Here is a 23,528-nt window from a genome sequence, read left to right on the forward strand (position 1 = left end):
TTACGTTCATATACATAATTTGCGCCCTTTTCTTTGATAATTTTTGTTTGCATTATGCTATATTTTGTTTATGTTATTGTGATAATTGAATCATTCTTACTGTCTTTCTGTATATTTAATATTTTGTTAATTTGTGATTGTAAAGTGCATAGAGAACAATTCTAGTTATTATGCGCTTAATGAATATCCTTTAGAATTATTAGTATTATTATTAGTGCACATCCCCAACTTATGGGGCCTGTTTCATAAAGGACTTGAAACTGTTGTAACTTTGCCATTATGACAACTGCCATGGTAACCATGATTCTGATTGGCTGCTGAGCCCTGTTACCATGGTAGTTACCATTATGGCAAGGTTACAACAGTTGTAAGTCCTTTATGAAATGGAGCCCAATTACATGTATATCAGGATGATATACCTGCAGGTTACTGTGATTCAGTTCACTTTCACCTCCCTGGTAAAGGAGATGCCAAACAAAACAAGGATGAAAAACATTAATAATAGGTTGCCATGGCGAAAATGAAAGAGCGTGTAGTAGTTTCATGGTACACCATGTATCATTTTATGGGCATGTGTTGAAAATACGGACCATCCAAACTTAATGCTTCGACAAGTGTGTTCTTGCCGTTTTCAAGAGAATAATTATACATGTAAGTGCTTACCGAATCAACAAGAGCAGTGGTATCTTCATGGTGTAGATTTCCGTTGGTTGCTTGCAGTAGGCTGGAGACAAGACTAAGCGACGTCTTCCCATAGGCTTCTGGCAGTGATTGCTGCTTCACAGCTTCTACAGCATACTATATAACATACAACAAAATTTGAAAAAAGCAGGCTATGTCAGTTAGATATAAGGTAAGGTTTCGAGCAGTAGAAATGTGGCTCTTGAAGTAATCAAAGATCATTCCCAAAAAGGCTTTAAAGGGAAATGAAGCCTTTGGAACAAGTAGGCTTGCGTCGAATCAGAAAAATCAAAGAATAAGAACGTAGAAAGTTTGAGAAAAATCAGGCAAATAATGAAAGAGTATTTGAATATTGCAATCACTAATGCTATGGAGATCCTCCCACTGGCAATGTGACAAGGATGTGTGATGTCACATGTGAACAACTTTCCTTTTGATGGACTATAGAATACCCTAAAAATGTCTCTTTTTGCTTTTTCTTATGGTGATACAAACTCTTTATCCATGATGTATTCTTTGAAAATCTCTATTACATGCCCTTCTATAGAAAGAACATCTCCTGATTGATCTGATAAAAGAGGCAATTTAAGTGAAATATATACTAAAGTAATGGGGAGAGTTGTTCACAAGTGTCATCACACATTTTTAGTGATCGTAATATTCAAATGCTCATAACTTTCTCATTATTTGTCCAATTTTTCTCAAACTAACGTTGATCTGATTTTTTTTATTTTTCTCTTTTCACACAAGCTATCTTGTTCCAAATGTGTCATTCTCCTACAAGTTATTGTGAGAGAAATGTATTTCAATATCTTCAATGACCTCTTTGACCTTCGGCCTCATGATTCCAAAATATAATCAGATTGTTGTCGCTCCCATATGCATACATGTACATAAGCCATGTTTGAAGTCGAACCCTGAAACGGTTCTTAACCCTAATTCTCCCGGGGGCCATAATTTTCGCGATATATCTGCTGCGCGAAATTTTTTCACCTCTCAGCTCACTGACTTTTTACATTCAAGTCTCGCGCAAATTTTGAGACCAAAGTTGTGACGCCCGGGTATGCGGTTACGACATTACGCAACATTATGCAAGTGCATGTCAGACCCAAAATTGCTCATAAACGTGATCTCATGTACAAATCCAATGCAAATTGCGTATTTAGCCAAAATTCATAAATGTACCATTATTTCTACTTTTACTGATTAAACTTAATTAATTTTGCCTTGTTTATGATCAGAATTATGTCTGGAACAATTTCCATTGAAAAAACAATAAAAAACAAAAAGTAAAAAAACAAAGAAATACATAAGAAATTCATAAAACAATAAAATACATAAGAAATTTATTTCCAAACCAAAGTTTTTTTGAATTACGATTGTTAAGAATGCTACAAAGAAAATTTTTACCAAAAATTAGCATTCTAGGAGCTTTATTTAGTGAATTAGAGCAAAAAGTATGATTTATGCATAAATTAGCATAATTAATTCATATAAAATAAAATCTCATTATTTTGGAAAATTTTACCATACAGCCTTGTAGATTACATCGCACACTACCAGCGTGCAAATTTTTGTGTCGCTCCCGCGATTGGCGGCCAAGATCTTAAGGGGGGCCATAATGGCCCCCCCCCCCGGGAATGACAAGAATCAAAATACCCCGGGGAGATTTAGGGTTAAGTTACCGCGAGGATGAGATTAACAGACGACCTGAAATGATGCTGCTTCCACAGATCACCTATGACAGGCGTTGGCAAACAAATCTGTTTAAGGCAGATAATCTTGTTTTTATAGGGAATTCAAATTGATTTGGTAATAAATCACCCACAGAAGGACAAGATTGATGACCAGGAGAATAGATGTTATGTACCGGTAATGCCAATGGAAATTGCCTGATGATAGAATCATTATCTCAATTTTTCCTGGCCCGACAGTTGCCCTAAGCTAAGCAGGCTTTTCCAAAGTACATCTTTCCATGGTATATATTGAGCTTGCTTTCTCCAGTAGGTGTCTTTGTAACAGTTATTTCCAATGCTTTTCACAAAGACTAGGGTCAGAAAAAAATAATCAAAAGCTGATGCCCATATGACTTGAAGAAGTGGGCTTAATTGTAAGCAAGGTAATAAGATACATGCCTGAGGGAGTTGTCTTGGATTTGCAATCAAACTTCCATTGCGAAATCTGGTCATCTGGTCAAGAAGCTGTACCAAGCTGTCCAACTGACCAGCAGCGTCGGTCTGGCCTTCAAGAAACGATGCCTCATTCTGAAAGAGTTAAATAAATCCCAATTCATAGTCACACAGTCTTGAATCCATCATGGTACAGTCTAACCTATTTTATCAGGGGCCCGTAAAACAAAGCTTAGCAATGATTGTAGAACATTTTTCTATGGTTGATTCCATTGATTACAATGTGCAATTAATTGTGAAAATCAGGCTAACCTTTGTGTTACGGGCAAGGGCCCCTTAATTCCTGTCTTCTGGATAAACAAAACAAACAAATAAGTAACATAGATAATGATTATAGTAATAATATGCAACATATATATAGTGCTCAATGCAACTGTTTCTAAAGGGCTGCATACCATTACTCTGACTTTAGCACGGCTACACTGATTGAATGTGCAAGCATTCAAGGAATTCCTTCCTACCGGGTACCCATTTACGACACCTGGGTGAAGGGTGGCAAATGTAGATAAATGCCTTGGCAAAGGAAGAGAGTGCTACGGTGAAATTTGAGCCCCAGACCCTGTGGCTCTAAGTCCAGAGACTTATCCACTGAGCACAACACCTCTACATATATTTCAGAGCTGCCAACCTGAACAAGAACATTTTAGTATTCTTATAGCTGAAAATCAGTATTTTGGTGAGGAAGTCTAACCCAAATTAATACCATAGGACAACACATAAAATTGAAACTTAGGAAATCAGAATTTTGCATGAAACCATCAGTATTCTCATTTTTCAGTACTAAATACGGAAAATCGGTACTACTTGGCAGCTCTGCTCGATACATACCAATAGTGCATCCCATATGACCTGGCTATGCTCTCTCTTCAGATATTTAGTAAGACACCTAAACATCTCCTGAAAGCATTCCAGGACCAAGTCCCATGGAAGACTGACTGCATTCTCGTTACCATGGCGACAAGGACCAAGACGAGACAGTAACACAGGTAAAATCTGAAATCCAATCAAATGGTAAAGTCCACCAGGTAAACCATTCATGCATTCATGTTTATACATATGTTCATAATTATATAGTTGTAAGTTTATTTTGTTTTATTTTTTAACCGCGCCACTTGCCGAATTTTTATTTTCAAGTCTCCCGCAACTTTTGAGAGCAAATTTGTGACCCCCGGTATGCAGTTTTGAAATTACGCAACATTTAGACAATATTTCTGGGGTTACATGACATTTGCTCCGCTCTTAATTCCACACACTAATCAAATGACCAACTTTAATCCCCCCCCCCCCAGTTAAATAAGGCGTAACCACTTTATCAAGAAATCAATGTCTGCTGCAACTGCTTTTGTTGACCTTTAATGATAAAAGGCCCTGGAATGAATATTTTTATGACTTACCCTTACAGCTGACGAGTGAGTCTGATGTCTAACTCCTTTCAACATTTCAAACAATAGATGACCTAGACCTCTGGCTTGCTGCAATACAAAACAAAACGAAAAATCAATGAGAATTGAGTGTTTAATTTGAATCTCAATACCAGAATTGTTCTAATTTTAAAGTGATTGATCACTTTGCTCTGATTCTCAAAATTCTCATTTTGGTTCTTCGAAATGGGCTAAACGTTATGCTTATACATGTAGTGTAAGAATACTAGCCCAAAAGTTTCAAAGTATTATATCTACAGAAACTATTTCAAAACTTTGGAGATGTAAACAAAGTTTGAAAATGATTGGCGGTTGGTTTCAATAACTATCTTTGTTTACTTGTACTGTAAAGGGTCACTTTTAATAAGCCATCATTTGTGCATTTTATGATCTCCCACTAAAGTAATATGTATTGAACATTGTACTGATTTGTATCTATTGTTGCTTTTTAAAGTGGAAATAAATTTAACTGAATTGAATAACTACATGTATGTGTATAGAGGAAACCTGTTTACTACAACACACACTCTGGATGAAACCAGCATGACCTACATACAGTGTATACAAGGTATACACTGAATGTACAGTGTAGCTAATAATAGGGTGTGTAAAGTAGATACACACAGCAGATGGGAGTCAACACAGCCAACAGACTATTAGAATTTGAGAAAACCGGACACAAGCTAAATGCATCTCAGAGACAGTTATCAAAATCAGGCTAATAAATTGCTTACTTGTGTCTAAATGAGAGTTTTTCCTCCTATACTATGGTCTGTTTCAGGGTTTTTGAAGACAAATACAAGCACTCATACACATGTTTCATCTTAATTTCAGAATTATTCAAATCAACTGCTCACAAAATGAAACAATCACTTTAAGTTTGAATAAACAAAGAGTTGCGATCGATCTGATCGACCACAAAAATGGAAAGCCAGCAACATAAACAGACATGTGTGTTCAAAATATTTTCTCTGTCTGCTGTGTACTCGTACATTCATTGTTTTCTTGAAAATTCAGCATGCTTCTCTTTGTTTACAAAGGACATTGTGCAGAATTCCAGGAGTAAAAATTAGGATATTGATGGATTTCCATGCACTTGTGGTTAATCAGGGCCCCGTCTTACAAAGAGTTACGATTGATCCAATCAATCATAACTCTATGGAAATCCATCAATGTCATAATTTCTTCTACCAAAAATTTTCACAATGTCCTTTGTATGCAAAGAGAAGCACAGTGAATTTTCAAGAAAACAATGACTGCATGAATATATATCATAGCTAGAATATATTTTGAACAAACATGCATAATAGATGTTGACGTTGCTGGCCGTCAATAGTTGCGATTGATCAGATCAATCGTAACTCTTTGTAAGATGGGGACATCCCCTTGAAGACTAACCTGAGGGCTATCCTGTAGGTTTCCAAGCATGAAGTCAAATAAATCCCCATGATCTTTCACCTTTCTCATCATGAACGCAAAGCTCTCGGCAGCGAAACGTCTAATGTACTCCTTACGCTCCTCACCCAACAGAGGAGAATACATCCTGTACAACATAACAGAGGGGAAACATCGACAATCAATGAAGAAATTTTAAATATAAATAATTATACCAACATGCTTATACAGCGCATATCACTGCCAAAAGTGTCCCTATGCCCTCAATTGGATATCACTGCCAACATGCTCAATTGGATATTATTACCCTGGCTTCATCCACGCAGCCTCTAACAGTGCGGTGGCATTTCAAGGAATGAATTCCTGCCAGGTACCCATTTACCTCACCTGGGTTGAGTGCAGCACAATGTGGATACATTCCTTATCGAAGGAAATTAAGCCATGGCTGGGATTTGAACCCACGACCCTCGGTTTCAAAGTCAGAAGACTAAACAACTGGGACACAATGCTCCACAGTAATCAGTATTTGTTGTGGGTGCGTCAAGGTCTAGTGGTTCCCATTCTAGGCTTTTAAACAGAAGGTCGTGGGTTAATCCATATTGTGCCGCACTCAACCCAGGTGGGGTGTATGGTGTACCTCGTAGGATTAGTTCCTTGAATACACAGAGAACTGACGATGAAGCCAAAATAATATCACTCTGTATGCTCTGGAAAAAACATATACAATCCAACAATCGAGCTACTATTGTTATCTTTGTTATTATTTGTGAAGACATTTTCTGTATATAGCTCTGTTCAAAGTTTTTACCCAATGTTTAATGATCACAATTTCAAAATACATTGCCATATATTCAGCTTCTTTTAGAATGACTTCTGCCAGACATGACAACATAACCCGACATGTACATGAACAACAAAACAATTGCAAAAATACCAGCATAACAAAATCAACTGCATTGAAGTAAGATCACAATCACACAATTAAAAAAAGAGAACCACAGGTATGTAGTTTGATACATCAGGCAAAATGCATGTCGATGGCATGATAGTGGGTGGGGGGAGGTTCTCCTTCCATTGCCCCCTCCCTTTATTGCCACTCCTCCTTACCCCTGCTGTATGATATACTGCCTAGAAAGGGCTACGTAATACTCACTTGTAAACGTCTTGAATATCTCTAACCAGATATCTCCAGAGATATTTGAACATGTAACACAGACATTGGAAAGCGCCCTCTATCAGCTCCGTATCCTGGGTGTCCAAGAGAGAAACGACAATCTCAAAGAAATCTTTGAAATGAGGGTAGAAGTCTGTCTGGAGATCTCTCGCAAGCTGAACCACGAGGCTGGGTAGAGAGAAAAAAAGGAAAGGTAAACAATTGAAAAAGGTAAAATGCGAGGAAACTGGGTGAGCGAGATACACACAGACACACGCCATGTCCATATTTTCCCCCACTTACCAGGACATCCCCAGGGGGTTTATGTGTGGCTGTGTGATTGCTCCAGTCATCTAAAATTTTCATGTAGATTCTTTGTGATTGAGCCAACTAAAACATGCCTGTGAAGACATTGTAAAACAAACTGGAATGCTTGTTTATTAAAACCCATCTCACTTTCATTAGTGTTTCTTTCTGCCATTTTGTGACTTTGGATTCGGAACCAATCTCTTCATTAGTGACATGTGCTTAGGTGTAGTAAATGGGTACCCAGTAGGAAGGAATTCCTTGAATTATCGAGCATCCAATCAGAGGGGCGTTTCATGAAAGGAATTGTCGGACATTTTATCCGACAAGTACCAGTTTATCCGACAGTTACCATAGGAACAGTGCCTCTCAGCCAATCAGAATCAAGGAAAGATGTCACATCTGACAACTTGTCGGCTGAAAATACTGATGAAAGTCATGAAATGCTCCCCAGGATAGCCACGCTAAAGCCGGGGAAATAGTATGCAGCACTTCACAACATTAATTTGTATTACTAAACGAGCATATAAATGTTGCATTATTATTATTATTATCAAAAAGGAATTACTTACTCAAGTAACGGTATATAAGCCATGCTGTTGGGTACCTTCAGATGGGTCTGCAATGCCAAGACTATCTGGTCTTCAAAGTGGACAAGTTGAGCAAAGCTCTGAACTTGATCAGATATCTCATGGCTGAAGTTGACTGCAAAGGAGAGGGATATTCATTTATATTGTGATGACGACAATGACGATGACAAGACAACGATGGTGATGATGATCAAGATGATAATTTATTGATTTTGCTTTTTTTCCTATAAGGAAGCTCACAATTTCTACATCAATCAAATCAAATCACCTAAGTTCTTATATCTCGATCCACATACTTCTTTCCATTTAGTCACGTATATTCTAACATTATGTTTTTATGTAGTGTAACTTATGAATTATACTTGTTTATCAATATATTATATGCATGTATTATATATAACCCTGCCTATTGTTCCATTTTCACTGGTAAAGGACCTGGGTAAATTGCACCTTCTCTCTTTGATTAGCAAACATAGATGATTTATGTATATTATGTAACATGAATTTGTTTTACATCCAATTTTGATGAAATTTTCAGTGTTATGCTTATTGTTGGATTTTTCTCTTTTTATCAAAATCAATTTTTTGTTGGGATGGACTTTACAAACAAGTGTTGAGTGTTTATTTACCAAAATCTTGAGTGCAATTGAGCTCTCTCCACTTCGCCAAGCCTTCAGCAAAAAATGAATCTGCATCCTGAGAAGAAAGATAAAAAAGACCATAAAAATATCACTCCATGGTGTTAACATTTGTTTATCAAAATAAAAAAAGTTTGAGGACATCTCTTAAATAGCAGCTTGATTTTCAAGTAATAAAGTAGCAAACTTGTTTTAGAGAAAGATTTCTTAACAGGCATTAGGAGACGGTTTTCAGATAATTTCTCCGACACAGACTTTTTCCTATCACCTGCCCTATATGGAATAAAAACCCATTGTTTACCCTAACATTAATTCCCCTTCACATGTTGCCTAATCTTGTAAAGCGTTTAAAAACTTAGACTACTAGTACCTGGTAGTTAAATAGTTATTAAATGTGCGTAATTACTAAAATATAATCTATTATTATCAATCAGTATTATTATCTTGCAAATTCATTAAAAAATGAGTACTATAAAACACTACTACTACTAATACTACTACAACTATTCTACTATCAGAACAACTACTATTGTTTCTAAAGAAATAGATATTTCTATGATAATATAGCAAAATAATCAAGAATTGTGATTATTACAAATATCGCGAGTGTAAAAGCATATACTGTATTCAAAATACCAACGATTATCCTACATGATGGGTGACAGTTCAATATTCAGAGTATTAACCTACCTGGGGCTCAGCCTGAGTCTTCTTACTCCTGTGCACGACATCGATATTAATGTGAGCTATTCGATCTGAGAAGGTTTGAAACTGCATGGAGAAGAATACAGATGAAATCAAATATGATCATCGTTTTGGTACATTTCAGATATTTCTCGTGGGAAAATAACTTCAGTGAATTTCCCCCCCCCCCCTTCCCGTACCCCTTCAACCAAAAATAAAAAGAATTTGTAAAATAGAACTTGGCTGGTCTAAATTATAGGGGAATAATACATTTCTGTATTTTGCTGTTAAAGGGAACAGAAACAGAAAGATAACAATGGAAAGATTAATATGAGAGGAGCAACTTAACATACATCACAAGTGGAATGCCTCTGGCCGTCTCACCTGCATCACACGGTTCAATATAGCAGCAGTGCTGACTTTGAAAACTACTCTAACTCGCACAAGATGTTCAGTGATACATGGTTACTTTTATGTCCACTTTTTATGAACTAGACCAATAAACTTACAGAGATATGATGGTTATTCAACAAAAAAAAACCAACATGGCCAAAGTTCATTGACCTTACATGACCTTTGACCTTGATCATGTGACTTGAAACTCGCAAAGGATGTTCAGTGATACTTGATTACTCTTATGTCCAAGATTCATGAATCAGATCCATAAACTTTCAAAGTTATGATGGTAATTCAACAGATACACCCAATTTGGCCAAAGTTCATTGACCTTTGACCTTGGTCATGTGACCTGAAATGCGCACAGGATGTTCAGTGATACTTGATTACTCTAATGCCCAAGTTTAACGAACTAGACCAATAAACTTTCAAAGTTATGATGGTAATTCAACAGATACCCCCAATTCGGCCAAAGTTCATTGACCCTAAATGACCTTTGACCTTAATCATGAGAGCTGAAACTTGCACAAAATGTTCAGTGATGCTTGATTACTATTATGTCCATGTTTCATGAATTAGATCCATTAGCTGTCAAAGTTATGATGGGAATTCAACAGATATCCCCAATTCGGCCAAAGTTCATTGACCCTAAATGACCTTTGACCTTGGTCATGTGACATAAAACTCACGCAGGATGTTCAGTGATAATTGATTAACCTTATGACCAAGTTTCATGAACTAGGTCCATATATTTTCTAAGTTATGATGACATTTCAAAAACTTAACCTCAGGTTAAGATTTCGATGCTGATTCCTCAAACATGGTCTAAGTTCATTGACCCTAAATGACCTTTGACCTTGGTCATGTGACATGAAACTCTAATAGGATGTTCAGTAATACTTGATTAACCTTATGGCCAAGTTTCATGAACTAGGTCCATATACTTTCTAAGTTATGATGTCATTTCAAAAACTTAACCTCAGGTTAAGATTTGATGTTGACGCCGCCGCCGTCGGAAAAGCGGCGCCTATAGTCTCACTCTGCTATGCATGAAAACTAAAGAGTAATGGAAATTTGATCAGCCTCGCAACACATGCATGCAAGTTGCGTTATGCATCTTTTAACGTTGGCGAAGGCAAAAAGAAACAACAACCAGCCCCTGTCCAATATACATGCCAATATTCAGGCACTTTAACGTACAAACCAGTGTACGTTGGCATTATCCACTCATTCATAACCTTGTTCTCAGTTATATCTCCATGTGTGGCAAAATAAGGGTGGCAATGTTTGGCTTATTTTCTCTTTTTCATTGGGGAAAATAATGCTTGATTTTTTAACTCTGACAGTTTTTACACCTATTATTCATATTAAAACTTGGCTCTTATTTAAATTTGATTCATTAAATCATTTTTTTTCTTAATTTAAAATAGAGATCAAAAAATGAAAATTTTCATGTCATATTACTTTCCACCAATAGAGGGCGTACACAAAAATATGCCCAAAATTCAAGTTGTTGAGCGCTCTGGTGAATACAAAAATTCTTCCCAAGTTACCAATGAAAAATCTATTGCAACTGAATGGAAATTAGTAATTTTGATCACAAAAGTGATATTTTAATGATTTTTTAAACATTGGCATACCATAGTCCTACCTGTAGATTCCCCACAGGCAGGGTAGGGTGGTAGCAGTGAACAAGTGGCATTATCCTGGTTAAAAGATAAAGATCTCAAAATGACTTTTTACAGAATCTAATATAATGACCATTCAAGTGTCTGTTTGTATGAATAAAAAATATGTGCCAAAGGATTCTGAAAGAAATTGTGTAATTGCTGAGAAATCAGCAAAAAAAGTGCGGATTCGGTCACTTCCGTCGGGTCTTTATTCCAGCAATAATAATACGCTGTCCCACGTGTGCTTATCTGTGTTGGTGATCTTCAGCGTGAACATTTTTCAGCGTAGATTTCAAGATTTCACAAAGTTCAGTTTATGTAACTTTACCAGATCTAGATCCTCGATGATATACTGACAATTAAGCCTGGTTTTACAGACTTTCTCATGAAATCAGTGTTTACTGCAACTACTGGCATTTCTCTTTAAGTCACCACTCCATTCACTGCCGTTTATTTCGTCAGCGACGGTGACTTCTTTCCTCTCCCTCTGACTATGTACACAACGAGCGCACACACCGCCACCCACGAGGAGAGAGCGAGAAGTTACGCGTCTGTAACGTTGGGGAAGTACAATTTAGGAAACAAGATGGCGGCGTAAACATCGGTCAAGTCTCTTCCGTCTTTTCATTATATTTTTCTCATTTTTTGATGAATTCTTGTTTAAATATAAAACCAAGAGCGTAATAATGTCGGAAATGAAGTTTTATCCCATGTACATGATTTTAGGGCTAGATCTTTTAGAAGGAAAGTAGAAATCTCGGGGGCGAAAGTTTCAGGTTTTTCAGCAGTACATGGAGATGAATGGAAAGGAATACCTGTTAGCAACCAAATCATGCGAAAATGTGGCGAACAAACTGCCAGCATGCCGCATGCGAATCTATGTTCGCATGATTTGGTTGCTAACTTCAGTTCATATCAACATTACGGTGCATGGTGAATCTAAGCGATCCGCGAAGCGATGTCTACGCCGTGTCGATCAACGTTGAGATCGAAGCCAAAGTACAGCCATTCCCGATCACGATATTTGAAAAGTGGTGGATATATTGACATCGAAATGTGACTGAGAGACTTGTCATGACATTTGGGAACAAATATTGGTGATGAGGTATGCTGGTAACTGGCCGGTGCGAAACTGCATTAGCGCCAAGAATTTGGGTAGGCCAGCCTATCCAATTTCAGAGACAGTCTCCAGTTTTGGAGACTTATTTCCTTTGTTTACATTTGCGGCAAAAGGATTACCTTGGCAGCAAATAAAAATGTGATAAGCAGATTCCTCATGACAAATTACCCCTTTTCACCGTCTACTTTTGTTTTGATAAGGATTTTTGTTGTCAATCACACACAAAACAAATGGGCTTCTGACCTCAGTGAGACAAAATTTTGGGTGGAAAAAATCATGCTTTTGTTGGTGTTGTTTCTTTTGTCCTTTTGCAAAGCAAGTCTCCAATGTGGGAGATTGTCTCTCCCTATTAGTATTGGAGTCTCACATATTGGCCGTGCGCCTCAAGGCCCTACTGAAAACCGGTATGGTGGGACTATTAGATCTAAAATAATGAGAATCAGCGATAGTATTAGTATCTCGATAGATTCACTTGTTCACTGCTACCATCTGGCCTGTAGAGAATCTACAGGTAGGACTATGGTATGCCAATGCTGTATAGAGCACACACTTTAAAAAATCATTAAAATATCACTTTTGTGACCAAAATTACTAATTTCCATACAGTTGCAATTTATTTATCATTAGTAATGTGGGAATATTTTTTGTATTCACCAGAGCGCTCAAAAACTTGAATTTTGGGCATATTTTTGTGTACGCCCTCTATTGGTGGAAAGTAATATGGCAAGAAAATTTTCATTTTTTTATCTCTATTTTTAATTAAGAATAAATGATATAAAGAATCAAATTTAAATAAGAGCCAAGCAGTATGAAATAACAGGTCTAATGGAAACTGTCAGTGTAAAAAATCAAGCATTTGCCCCAAAGAAAAAGAGAAAATAAGCCAAACATTGCCACCCTTATTTTGTCACACATGGAGATATAACCGAGAACAAGGTTATATTATAACCTTGTTCATTGAATGAGTGGATAGTTTGGAAGCCTATCATAGAACAGGTTTAACTGTTAGGCCTAGTAAGATTGGAACTAACTCCGTGGTTGGTGGATAAAGATATGACTAACTTGTCCAGGTGTTCAGAAACGGGCCCCAGTTTCTCAACAGGTTGAGATTACGAGCGAACACATACGCTATCGCTAGCACGTACGCATTATACACAAGCTCGTGTTAATCGGTTCACACCGCCACTCAATATGTCTGCTACTACTATGCGCACGTGAGTCGATGTCAATAAATACAATAAACTGACCTTGAATCTATTCGTCTCCTTATGATGAGATGATTTGGAGCTTGTTTTCACCATTCTTCCTCTAATAAGTCCTTAACAGACTCTGAATAATTCCTAGGTTAATTAACAAGATATTTCAGAAAAGACAGATCACGCTGTCGCAGGCTAGCGCAGCTCGTGGACATGTCGAATTGCCGGTATACAGCTAGCCGCGCATCCAGGCGATTTTACTTTTTTTGTAATTGTAATTTGAACTTCATTGCTTTTCACTTTTTCACTGACCATTGCAAGAGCAAACGACCACAAAAGAATTAAATTTCATATATGAGTTGACATTATAATTTCGGCACCCACTAAAGTTTTTTGTAAATAAACAGAAAAAATATATAGGTAAAGGTCTGAGGGAAATGTATCAAAGATAAAAAAAAAATCAGTGAATCTTTTTTTTTAATTTGTGACGTCATATGCGAGGAGCTTCTCATGTCCATGCGTTTTCTTAAAAAAATTGAAAATATGTTTTATTGTAGGCCTATAAGGCCTATACCTCGATCAATGATTTCACACGAAGGCCCGCAGGCATTGACGGCGGAAGCCAAAAAAATAGGGGGGGGGGTCTCCCCAAAATTTTGTGATGGACAAATTGAAAAATAATTTGACAAGCGAAAAAAAAGGCTATCAACCTAAATTTTAGGGGGCAACACTTTAAGGGGACGCAGGAAACATAGTTGACAAGCAAAAAGAAAAATATAAATAGAAATAAAAGTTTATCAACTAGGGGGGACCGTCCCCCCGAGCTAAAATTTTTGGGGGACCTGCCCCCCCCCCTTCCTCCCCCGCTTCCGCCGCCTCTGCAGGGCCTTACAATCTGCTTCTGAAAGAAAGTATTCTAGTCATCTTGATCCAAAAAAAATATAAATTTATGCATTTTATAATAGACATATGGGACACAGCTGCCCATATGACGTAATACAAATCGAAAACTTTCACAGTGTTATTATTTTTTCTGCGGTAGGCCTATTTTAAAGGTCAAGTCCACCGGCCCCCTTTCAAAATGTTGATTTGAATAAATAAAGAAAAACCTTACAAGCATAACGCTGAAAGTGGATGTAAAATTAAAGAGTTATGCATGATTTATGACATTTTAAAGTTTCGCTTATCTTTTTCAAAACGGAGTATGCACCGGCAACAGCTCCGTGTCGACTATTTCCGTAATGTTTGAATTATACAATATTTTATTTTTTACAGAATTATGTAAAACTTGACTGAACCACGTTATGTTTAACAATGTCATTAACTCCACATGTTCAGGGAGGAAAAAAGAGGAGACAAGATCCGGGAGAAAATCAGAATGGGACTGTACTAGTAATAGAATACAAAAATAATAGGGAGTGGGTGACGTCATCATCCTCACTAATTCTTGTATACCAACCAGGATGTGCATATTAACTCTTGTGTGAAATTTAGCGAATTTTTAGTATCATTGACTTTCATATTTATGACATCCGATTTTGATGAAACTTTAAATTAGTATCATGCTTTTTTTTTTTCTCTTTAAAAAGAATCAACTTTTTATTGGGGTGGACTTGTCCTCAACAACAAACTTTTCGTCGGGGTGAGTAAATTCCCTTTCATCCGGGCTCATTTTTTGCGACATATAGTGACGGATCCAACTTTCGCCAATAGGTGGCCGTTATTTTTCATCCAAAGTTTCCCCGTCGGCAGCTATAAAGCTGGGGGGGGGGGGGCTTCAGTTTTATTATTATTATTATTATTATCATTAATCATTATTAATGGGAAGATCTCAGATCGTCCTTAAAGGAAGTCCACCATGACGATAAGTTGGTTTTCATAAAAAGCAGAAATAGATGAAAACAATTTAAGTTTGTGACGTCATATGCAATAGCTTCCCCGCAGCGATATCGGCCCTATATCCATTTTTTTCTAAATATTTATTTCATAAAAACTTACATGGTTTAAAATGATGTGTCTGGTGGCATACACCAATCTCTGAAAGACACCACTTTTATGTTCTTAATATTTAAAATGCATTTAGGAGAATTTACATCACAGGCGTGACACGATTTATATGGGACAGCTACTCATCCTCTGCATGTGATGTCACACCTTAAAATAATAACTCAATTTCGTGGGACGAATTTTCATCATCCCTATTTTTTCTCCACTGATTAAAGCCAACTTAATATTTATCTGATGAAATTTGATCGGCCTGAACTTTACCCCCGGGGGGCCACTTACATTGACGAGTGGATACCATGCGCGACCAAAAAACACGTAAAAAGGATGTCTTTTTCACGACAGGGCACGTTACGTACGTAACGTGAAAAGGGTGTCAAAAACACAATAATAATGAAAAAGGGTATCTAATTCGCTAGGAAGATTACGTGTTTAGGGTCGAATTTGCGGGGATGATAAAACAAAATTAAAATGTTTTATAAAGGATGTCCTTTTTGCCCCAACACTTCGTGTTTAGAGTCCGATTTGCGCGAGGTGTAGAAGGTGGGGTCGTACTAAACCAAATAAGGTAAAGCCGACGACCGAAGGACCCGTAACAATAAAACATTCCTGTACTTGTTTAGGGGTTCATTTCAGGGAATATTTGCCAAGAGTATCGTTTTGTTTCCAATACTTGTTAAGGGTAGGGTTTCACACGGCAATACTTGTTAAGGGGTGCATTTTCAGAATATGGAAATTACGTGTTTAGGGTGCTTTTCGAGACCCCATGGTCGCGCATGGTATCCACTCGTGAATGGAAGTGGCCCCCCAGGACTTTACCTAAAATTGGGCATCCTGGGCAATTTTCGTAATTATGATCAAGATGTATAAAACTGTTATCAATTAATACGAGAAGAATCCTGCTGACATTCTTAATATTGACCCGAAAAGGGACCTGTTTGGCGCAGTTTGCAGTGACTATAATCAAAGACACTCCAAGAGGAAGAATGGACACTCATAAAGCGCGTACTGAACGCCGAATTTCGTACTTGGTGAAGGGCGCCGTCTAGCGTTGAGTAAGTAAACTTGCGCAAGTCGGCAAAGCTTTGTGTACAAGACAAATAATGGGGAAAGTGATGGGGTAAGGAAAGAGGGCAAAGGGGCAGTAAAGGAGGATAATTCCACCTACCATTTTCCGGAAATATCAAAGATATATATCATTTATGATTTTGTTAGGATTTTAGGGAGGGGGGGGGGGGTCGCCAACTTAAAAAAAATGAATCGATTTACAGGCACGGTGGACTTAAAGGGGAGTTCACCCTGACAAAAAGTTTATTGTAAAAATAATATAAAATATTGCCGAAGGTTTGAGAAAAATTCATCAAATAATTAAAAAGTTATTAGAATTTCAATTATTTGATTTGTGACGTCATATGCGAGCAGCATTCCTACATAGCAAATGGTAAACAATCAATGAAATGTCATTTTCTCAGAAAATTGAAAATGGTTTTCACTGTAACTTTTGTATATCAATAGACAAATCATTTCACACCCGATCATGAAAAGAAAACAAAATTAAGTCATCAGGAACCATACAAAATTTGAAATTCATACATTTTATATTTCATAACACATGGGGCAGCTGCTCGTTTATGACGTCACAAATCCAAAATTTTGAACTCTAATAACTTTCTTACTCTTTAATGGATTTTCCTCAAATCTTCACCAATATTTTTTACTATTTGTTCTGCTATTTTTACAACAAAGTTTTCTTCAGGGTGAACTTCCCTTTAATACTTGCACAATACATTGATGCCAACAATCTGGCATAGCCTCCCAAGCCCTTCCCATCCTCAGATAGTCTTTCGCTCCTATAAGGGGGCGGTCCCTTAACAAGTTTAATTTTAATCTTCTGCCCCCTTCCCCACCCATAGCGCCTATTTCTAGTTATTTGGAAAAGCTGCCGACGAGCTAGTCACATTGCAGTCACATATGTGTACTCACATCTCTTAACATTGGGAGGGGGCGCCTGTATAAGAGTTGAAAATTTTCCCCAAAAGGGACGGGGCCCTTGTTTGCCATGGCAAAGACTAAGCCTTTGTATTTATACGTTTAGTAACAAGCATAACTGAGTTTTGCACCCTAATATCTAATCGAAATGAAAGAAAAATCTGATTCTACATGTTTTTATCAAAATGTGTACTTTTCTGGGGATAATAAGCCCTTACCATGGCAACAGGTAATATGTAACATTTTATTATTAAATTCTATAGCGTTACAAAGGCAACATAAATATTATTCTTATGAACTCATTTACAGAACACTTACTGTAATCATTCACTGTTAGACCGCTGTGTAAAATCGGTGCTGTGTACGAACGGTTATGTATTTTTTTTTCACAACCCTGCGTAATCTTACCCGAGTTACGTTAAATATTGGTTGCGTAAAGAGTTTCTTCAATAATAGAGGTTACGATTTCACGTCAATTCCCGCCAAGCACCCCGTTTCACAACAGTTAATTGTGTACATGAATTTACCACGTGACTTGAGACAGCCAATCAGCCGTCATAAAAGTTTGTACGCAAACTTTTGATATCCAAAATGGAGAGTGCCAAGGAATTGCTTTGCGATTGAGGGTTCGAGTCACGTCAGCCGTCAAAATTTTGAGGGTAAGTGTGATTTTTGGAAGTATTTTTATTAAGAAAGTGTAATGTAGATTGTGATGGATCCGAGTGTGGTCGAATGTGGAATTAAGTAAGCTTGCTTTAGCTACAAATCTAACGTTAGAGAGCAGTGAGTTGGATCGACAGTGCATGACTGAGTGCGAGTGGAGCGTGTGTGCGATTGATTGGCTACCGCGTATTCTGGCGCCGTACCGGTACCTGGCCTTCTCAGTCCGCAGCTGGTCGGCGATGCGAATTCAGTCGTTTTAACATTTTTGTACCAGCTAAATATACCGGTAGGTGGTTTGAATAAAAATGAATAAAACGGCTGTTTTTGACTCGCCGTACGGCCGCCGTAGAGCAAATTTGACCGAGCCTATTAGTAACCCCTGTGTGGTGAAATAATGTGGGTAGGCCTAAGCGGCTTGGCATATTTTCTCTTGTTTTGGGGGGGATAGACTCTAGATCTATGCTTGAAGTTGAAGCCTTAATTGTTTCTAATTCTATCACTGTCACTCAGTTCCAATCTAACTTAGATTGAAACTGTGATACTATTACTAGTCAAGTGTAGAAACAATCAAGGCTTCAATTTCAAGCATTGAAGATTCGCCAAAATTCGACATGTGCCGCCTAAGAGTGATTACTAAGACTAAGTTGGATGTTTTTTCTAGATCAAGTTAGGCTTTTATGCAATATTTTTTGTTCTAAAATTTCTTTTCAGAAAATGATGTTTGCAGCAATATTTGTTAAATATATTTGTCTATTTTTAATTGCAATGGTCATTTTATAATTCTATCTCAATAGGTAATAAAATCTTGAAATGAATCGCCCTGTTTTACGCCCATCATTCGACATCCCCCGCCTTTCATTCGACATTCAAATTAAGGTCAATGCGTGCTGCTGAATTGCACCGCATGCGATGTGCAACCCAGAAGTTGCAGCGGCCGTTCGCTCCCACATTGCAACATCTCTTGATAAATTTGTTTTACTCTAACGTTAGAGTTACAGTTAAAAGATGAATAAAGTAGGAAACTTAAATATGTGGCAATATATTTTGTTACTTGTCATAATTTGGTGAAAATGGCATGGATCTCACTTTAGCTGTGAAATGTCTTTTAAAGTGATTTTTGTACTTTGTAATTTCAGAGGCCTATGGAGCTGAGTGAGGATGAGGATCCAGTTTTGCAAGATAAAACGACACCAAAACCAAGAAAGAGGGTCAGATGCCCCTATGAATTTGTAAGTATTTGTAAGACTATAAATATGAATGTGGGGTGTTAGATCTACATGTATACCGTTTGTAGCTAAATCATTCCATGTACATGATTCAATTGATTGATTGCTTTGACTATTTTTTAAATTGTTTTAATGGTTAAGCCTACGGTAAAACATGATGGTGGGCCCAAGTCGGCGTACCTAACAATTTGAGTTAAGATTTAACATAAATTTTCTCTTATTTCACAAAATATTTTGGTTAGTAATGTTCCTTATATTATAAAGAGTAAGTGTACCCAATTTCTCATTGAAAAATGAAAGAAAATATCGAATTTTCTTGAAAAAACCTCGGGCAGTCATTTTCTGATTGAAAAAAAAATGGTACAACCCCATGACTGCCCACTCTTTCACTTTGCACACGATTCAGGAATTTTTTATTAATACCTGTCTATGTATTGCATGTGTAAAGTTCATGCTTGTGTATCTTCTTTTACTAGAATCGTGCAGATAGGTGGGTGCGCAGACTTGGGAGACCGCGCAGATATGGGGGAACTGACCATACTTGTTTATAGATCTTGCCCCATTGATGTTATATGGGTCATAGAGGGCTGTTTGGCTGAGCTATATCAATCAAAATGATGATAATCATAATAGATTTATGAAATTGATTTCTATTCAGGATGTTGAAAGGTAGAAACGGAAGGGGCTTGCTGGAGGCATTAACTCGAGGATGGGTTCTAAACAACAGCGAGAGATTCAACTCAAAATTCTAAACAACAGCGAGAGATTCAACTCAAAATTCAACTCAACTGAGTGTTGGTTAGCCATCTAATTGAAGAGCATTGATGGAAGTAAGTGAAATTTGGGGGTTGAATTTGCGCCTATTTCCTCTGCATATCTCTTCGATCAGTCATTACGTCCCCTATAGATTGCTGCACGCTCAAAATTCTGTTTTTTCTCACCTGTTTGAAGCTCAGATTAAAAAGAAGGGAACCTTCACTCATGCCTTGCCATCAACATGAAATAACCTCACTCAAGTGATTAGAAATAGCAGTTCATCTGGCACCCCAGACTTTTGCTTGATTATCCTGAAATGCGCCAAGTGAAATTAAAGGGCTAGTCCATCCCAGAAAAAATCCCCAGATTCAAAATCAATAGAAAAAAATCAAACAAGAATAAAACTGAAAATTTCATCAAAATCTGTTGTAAAATAAGGAAGTACTTTGACATTTTAGTTTTGCTTATTTTTCACAAAACAGCACAACTCAGTGATATGCAAATGAGAGAGTTGATGATGTCACTATTTCTTTTTTATTTTATTGTATGAATAATGTAATATTTCAATTTTCACAGATTTTACAATAAGGCCCCTTTTGGTTGAGCCACAAAACGTTAAAACACTGGCAGTTCCACTTGTTCAGGAAGGAATAAAACTTTGTTTATCATGACAATGAGGAGAAAATTAAAATATTCCATATTGCATGTAACAAAATGCAAAAGAAATAGTGAGTGGCCTACATCATCAGTTGCCTAATTTGTATATCTACCAGGATGTGCATATAATGTAGGTAATTGTTTTGTGAAATTAAGTGAAACTTTGAAATTTTCTTATTTTACATCTGATTTTGATTAAACTTTCAGTATTATGCTTGTATAATTTTTCTCTATTTATTCCAATCAACTTTTTATTTGGGTGGACTTGTTTATATGGAGATTTTTGTGTAGAAATTTGCATGGTTAAATTTGTTTAATAATTATTTCTTACAAACTTCAATTCACACTTGTAGTTCACGTATGAAATGCAAGTGCCGATATCAGCATGATTGTGATTTTGGCAGACGAGATTGGAAGCTAGGCCCACCCACTTACATGTAGTCTCAAAAAGTCCAAACCAGCCCAATTTTTCAAGTTTAAACATATTGTTTAAATGGGGATACAGTTCATTATCTCTACCTCTTAATATGACTTTACCTCTTTATTCTATTGTACTTCTGATCATATTTTCAGTACATGTTATTAATATTTTTGGCAAATTTCATCTTTTGCATTTTTAATCAAATCAAATCTTGTTTTGTATATTCAATCTATTTTACACCTATTTTTTTGAAAGCCCACCATCACAAGTGAAGGAAAGCCTTGCGCACAGCCTTGTGGATCAATTCAAAATTTTGAAGGACATCAACGGAATCACAGGGTATGTAAGTATCTTGTATTCTTGTTTTTGGGGTGCTGTGGATGCAAGGATAGCAAACATAAGAAAATCAGCTCGAAACAATAGCCCTTTGATGTAAAACAATGCACTAGTTGAACTTTTAATTTGGTCTCAAAAGATGCTAGAGACTTGAAAGTATAATCTCTGTGAGCGGCACGGTCAAAAAATTTCGGGTAGTGGAATTACCACGGAAAAGGCAGTGGAGGCCCCCCCCCCCCCCGCACCGTGGCCTTTTAGGGTGAAGAGGAGATTAATGGCAGAATTGTTGACTACTGTGGACCGGAGAGCAACCCTTCCAGAATCCTTGAATTATTTATAATCTCTAAAAATCAAATGGTGTGCAAGGCACATTTTGTTTATCTTGACATCCTATCACATTATAACTTAGCATTGCAGTAAAATATTGAAGGGTGACCGTCCGAAAAACAATGTTGTGTCAATTTCTATGTTAATTTGGACAAGGAATTCATTTTTAACAACAATAAATGGATAAATACTGTCTTTTAACTTAAAATTTAACCCTTAATTTGGGGGGGGGGTCAATTTCCTGTCCGGTGATGTGTTCAAAACTTACTACCTAATCAGCCAAATTCCTGTTGACAAAAAAAAAGAAAACCCTTTACCCGATCCCGGGGTGGGGGCAGTCAAACATATTGCTGTACACACGCGTGACCAAAAAACGCGTTTAAAGGGTTTTTTTTTTCAGTTTTGGACGCGGTCCACGCGTGGACTTGCTAAGGTATAAAAAACACAGATTTTCAAGAAAAAGGGTGGTTTTGAAAGACTGGTTAAAGGTCAATCGCAGGTCAAACATATTCAGGGTATGTTTTTCCCCAAGGCTTTTTTTTAAGACTAGCCAAACGTGTTTAGGGTATTTTCCCCCCAAGCTTTTTCCCCCGAGATCATATTTTGGCTACAACTTGTTTAGGGGCCAAGATATTTATTTTTAAAATTTATGTATTCATTTATATATTTACAACTTTATTTTATTTTTTTTGTGGTGGGGGGGCAATGTGACTTACATTATTGAAACATTGCAGGCTAATAGCTTGCCAACACAGTTGCAATATGATACTAAACATGTCATGGTAGTTTCAATAGTACTGTTAACAAGGAAAAAATAGTTTACTTCGAATTCAAGCACAAAATGTAACTAAACCACCCATTGGGGGTGCAATCCAATATGACATATTTTCTTTTCTGTGTTCGTAAAATGTTGATTTAATCTCATGTGTCATTTATTGAGAAGCTGAAAATATATTATTTTATGAAAGCAAGAACATTTTGATCATGACAGAGTAAATTGCCTGCACTTATAACTTTCCCTTGAATCTCATCTGTTCAATACAGGAAGGAACATCCATTGAATATTATTTGGCCTATCTTGATGCAAAGGATCAACCACAGCCTTTCTTGTTGATCCTTGGAGGCACCCGGTGGAAACCGAGCCAGGTTTTGTCATTGTCGAGCGTAACACCGTCCAGTGTACATGTACTTCCATCATGCAAGCTATAGACGTCTGCTTTAAGTTAACCTATGTGCTGGATGTTGACTACCACACCCAGTGTTCTCCTGCATGGCAAATATGCTCCAGCAATTGGTGTATGAATTGCCTCCCGGTGCTTTGAGTGGTGTTGTCCTGCTCAGCTTTTGAACTTTGCTGGGCAACATCAAGAAGGAATTTTAGTCTGAATAGGCAGCATTCAGTACTAAGGAAGCAAGTAACAGTAGTTTTGTATTAAATAGGCGATTTCTCTTTGGTTCTCCTTGTTAATGATTAAAGACTTAGACCGTAACCAAAACTGAAATGGACAAATCATATACCATTTGAAAGCTTATAAGCTACTTAAGACAGAAAAGCAAGTTTTGTTTCACAAAATGAGCATTTGGGGGTACGGAACACAAATGCTCATAATTCAAAAGCCAGGTGTCATTACTCTGTTTTGCTTCACAAAATGAGCACTCCCAAATTATGGGGGGGGGGGGGATCAGGTTCTGCAGATACATTGAATTATC

The 23,528-nt window shown here is 37.1% G+C and overlaps 1 protein-coding gene and 1 long non-coding RNA gene across 3 annotated transcripts in view; one reads left to right on the forward strand and one right to left on the reverse strand.

Moving 5' to 3' along the window:
• Positions 1-13,657, reverse strand: part of LOC121406213 (small subunit processome component 20 homolog) — a 66,207-nt gene extending 52,550 nt beyond the window's left edge. The window contains 10 exon segments of the mRNA XM_041597236.1: positions 664-798; positions 2,817-2,945; positions 3,699-3,863; positions 4,265-4,342; positions 5,690-5,834; positions 6,840-7,028; positions 7,718-7,850; positions 8,365-8,431; positions 9,064-9,144; positions 13,491-13,657. Of these exon segments, the coding sequence (XP_041453170.1) occupies positions 664-798; positions 2,817-2,945; positions 3,699-3,863; positions 4,265-4,342; positions 5,690-5,834; positions 6,840-7,028; positions 7,718-7,850; positions 8,365-8,431; positions 9,064-9,144; positions 13,491-13,544 (1,176 nt within the window). The 5' untranslated portion in view covers positions 13,545-13,657.
• A 4,313-nt stretch (positions 13,658-17,970) lies between these two features.
• LOC121406384 lies at positions 17,971-23,270 on the forward strand. 2 transcript variants are annotated; one of them, XR_005968784.1, is made up of 5 exons: positions 17,971-18,091; positions 19,232-19,324; positions 19,980-20,151; positions 21,411-21,498; positions 22,863-23,270. It is a non-coding gene; the product is annotated as an uncharacterized LOC121406384 (long non-coding RNA). The 2 variants fall into 2 exon arrangements; XR_005968785.1 differs by having other exon boundaries at positions 17,972-18,091; positions 21,411-21,494.
• The last annotated feature ends 258 nt before the right edge of the window (positions 23,271-23,528 follow it).

This window comes from Lytechinus variegatus, chromosome 19, assembly GCF_018143015.1.
Source record: "Lytechinus variegatus isolate NC3 chromosome 19, Lvar_3.0, whole genome shotgun sequence".
NCBI classification, from domain to species: domain Eukaryota; kingdom Metazoa; phylum Echinodermata; class Echinoidea; order Temnopleuroida; family Toxopneustidae; genus Lytechinus; species Lytechinus variegatus.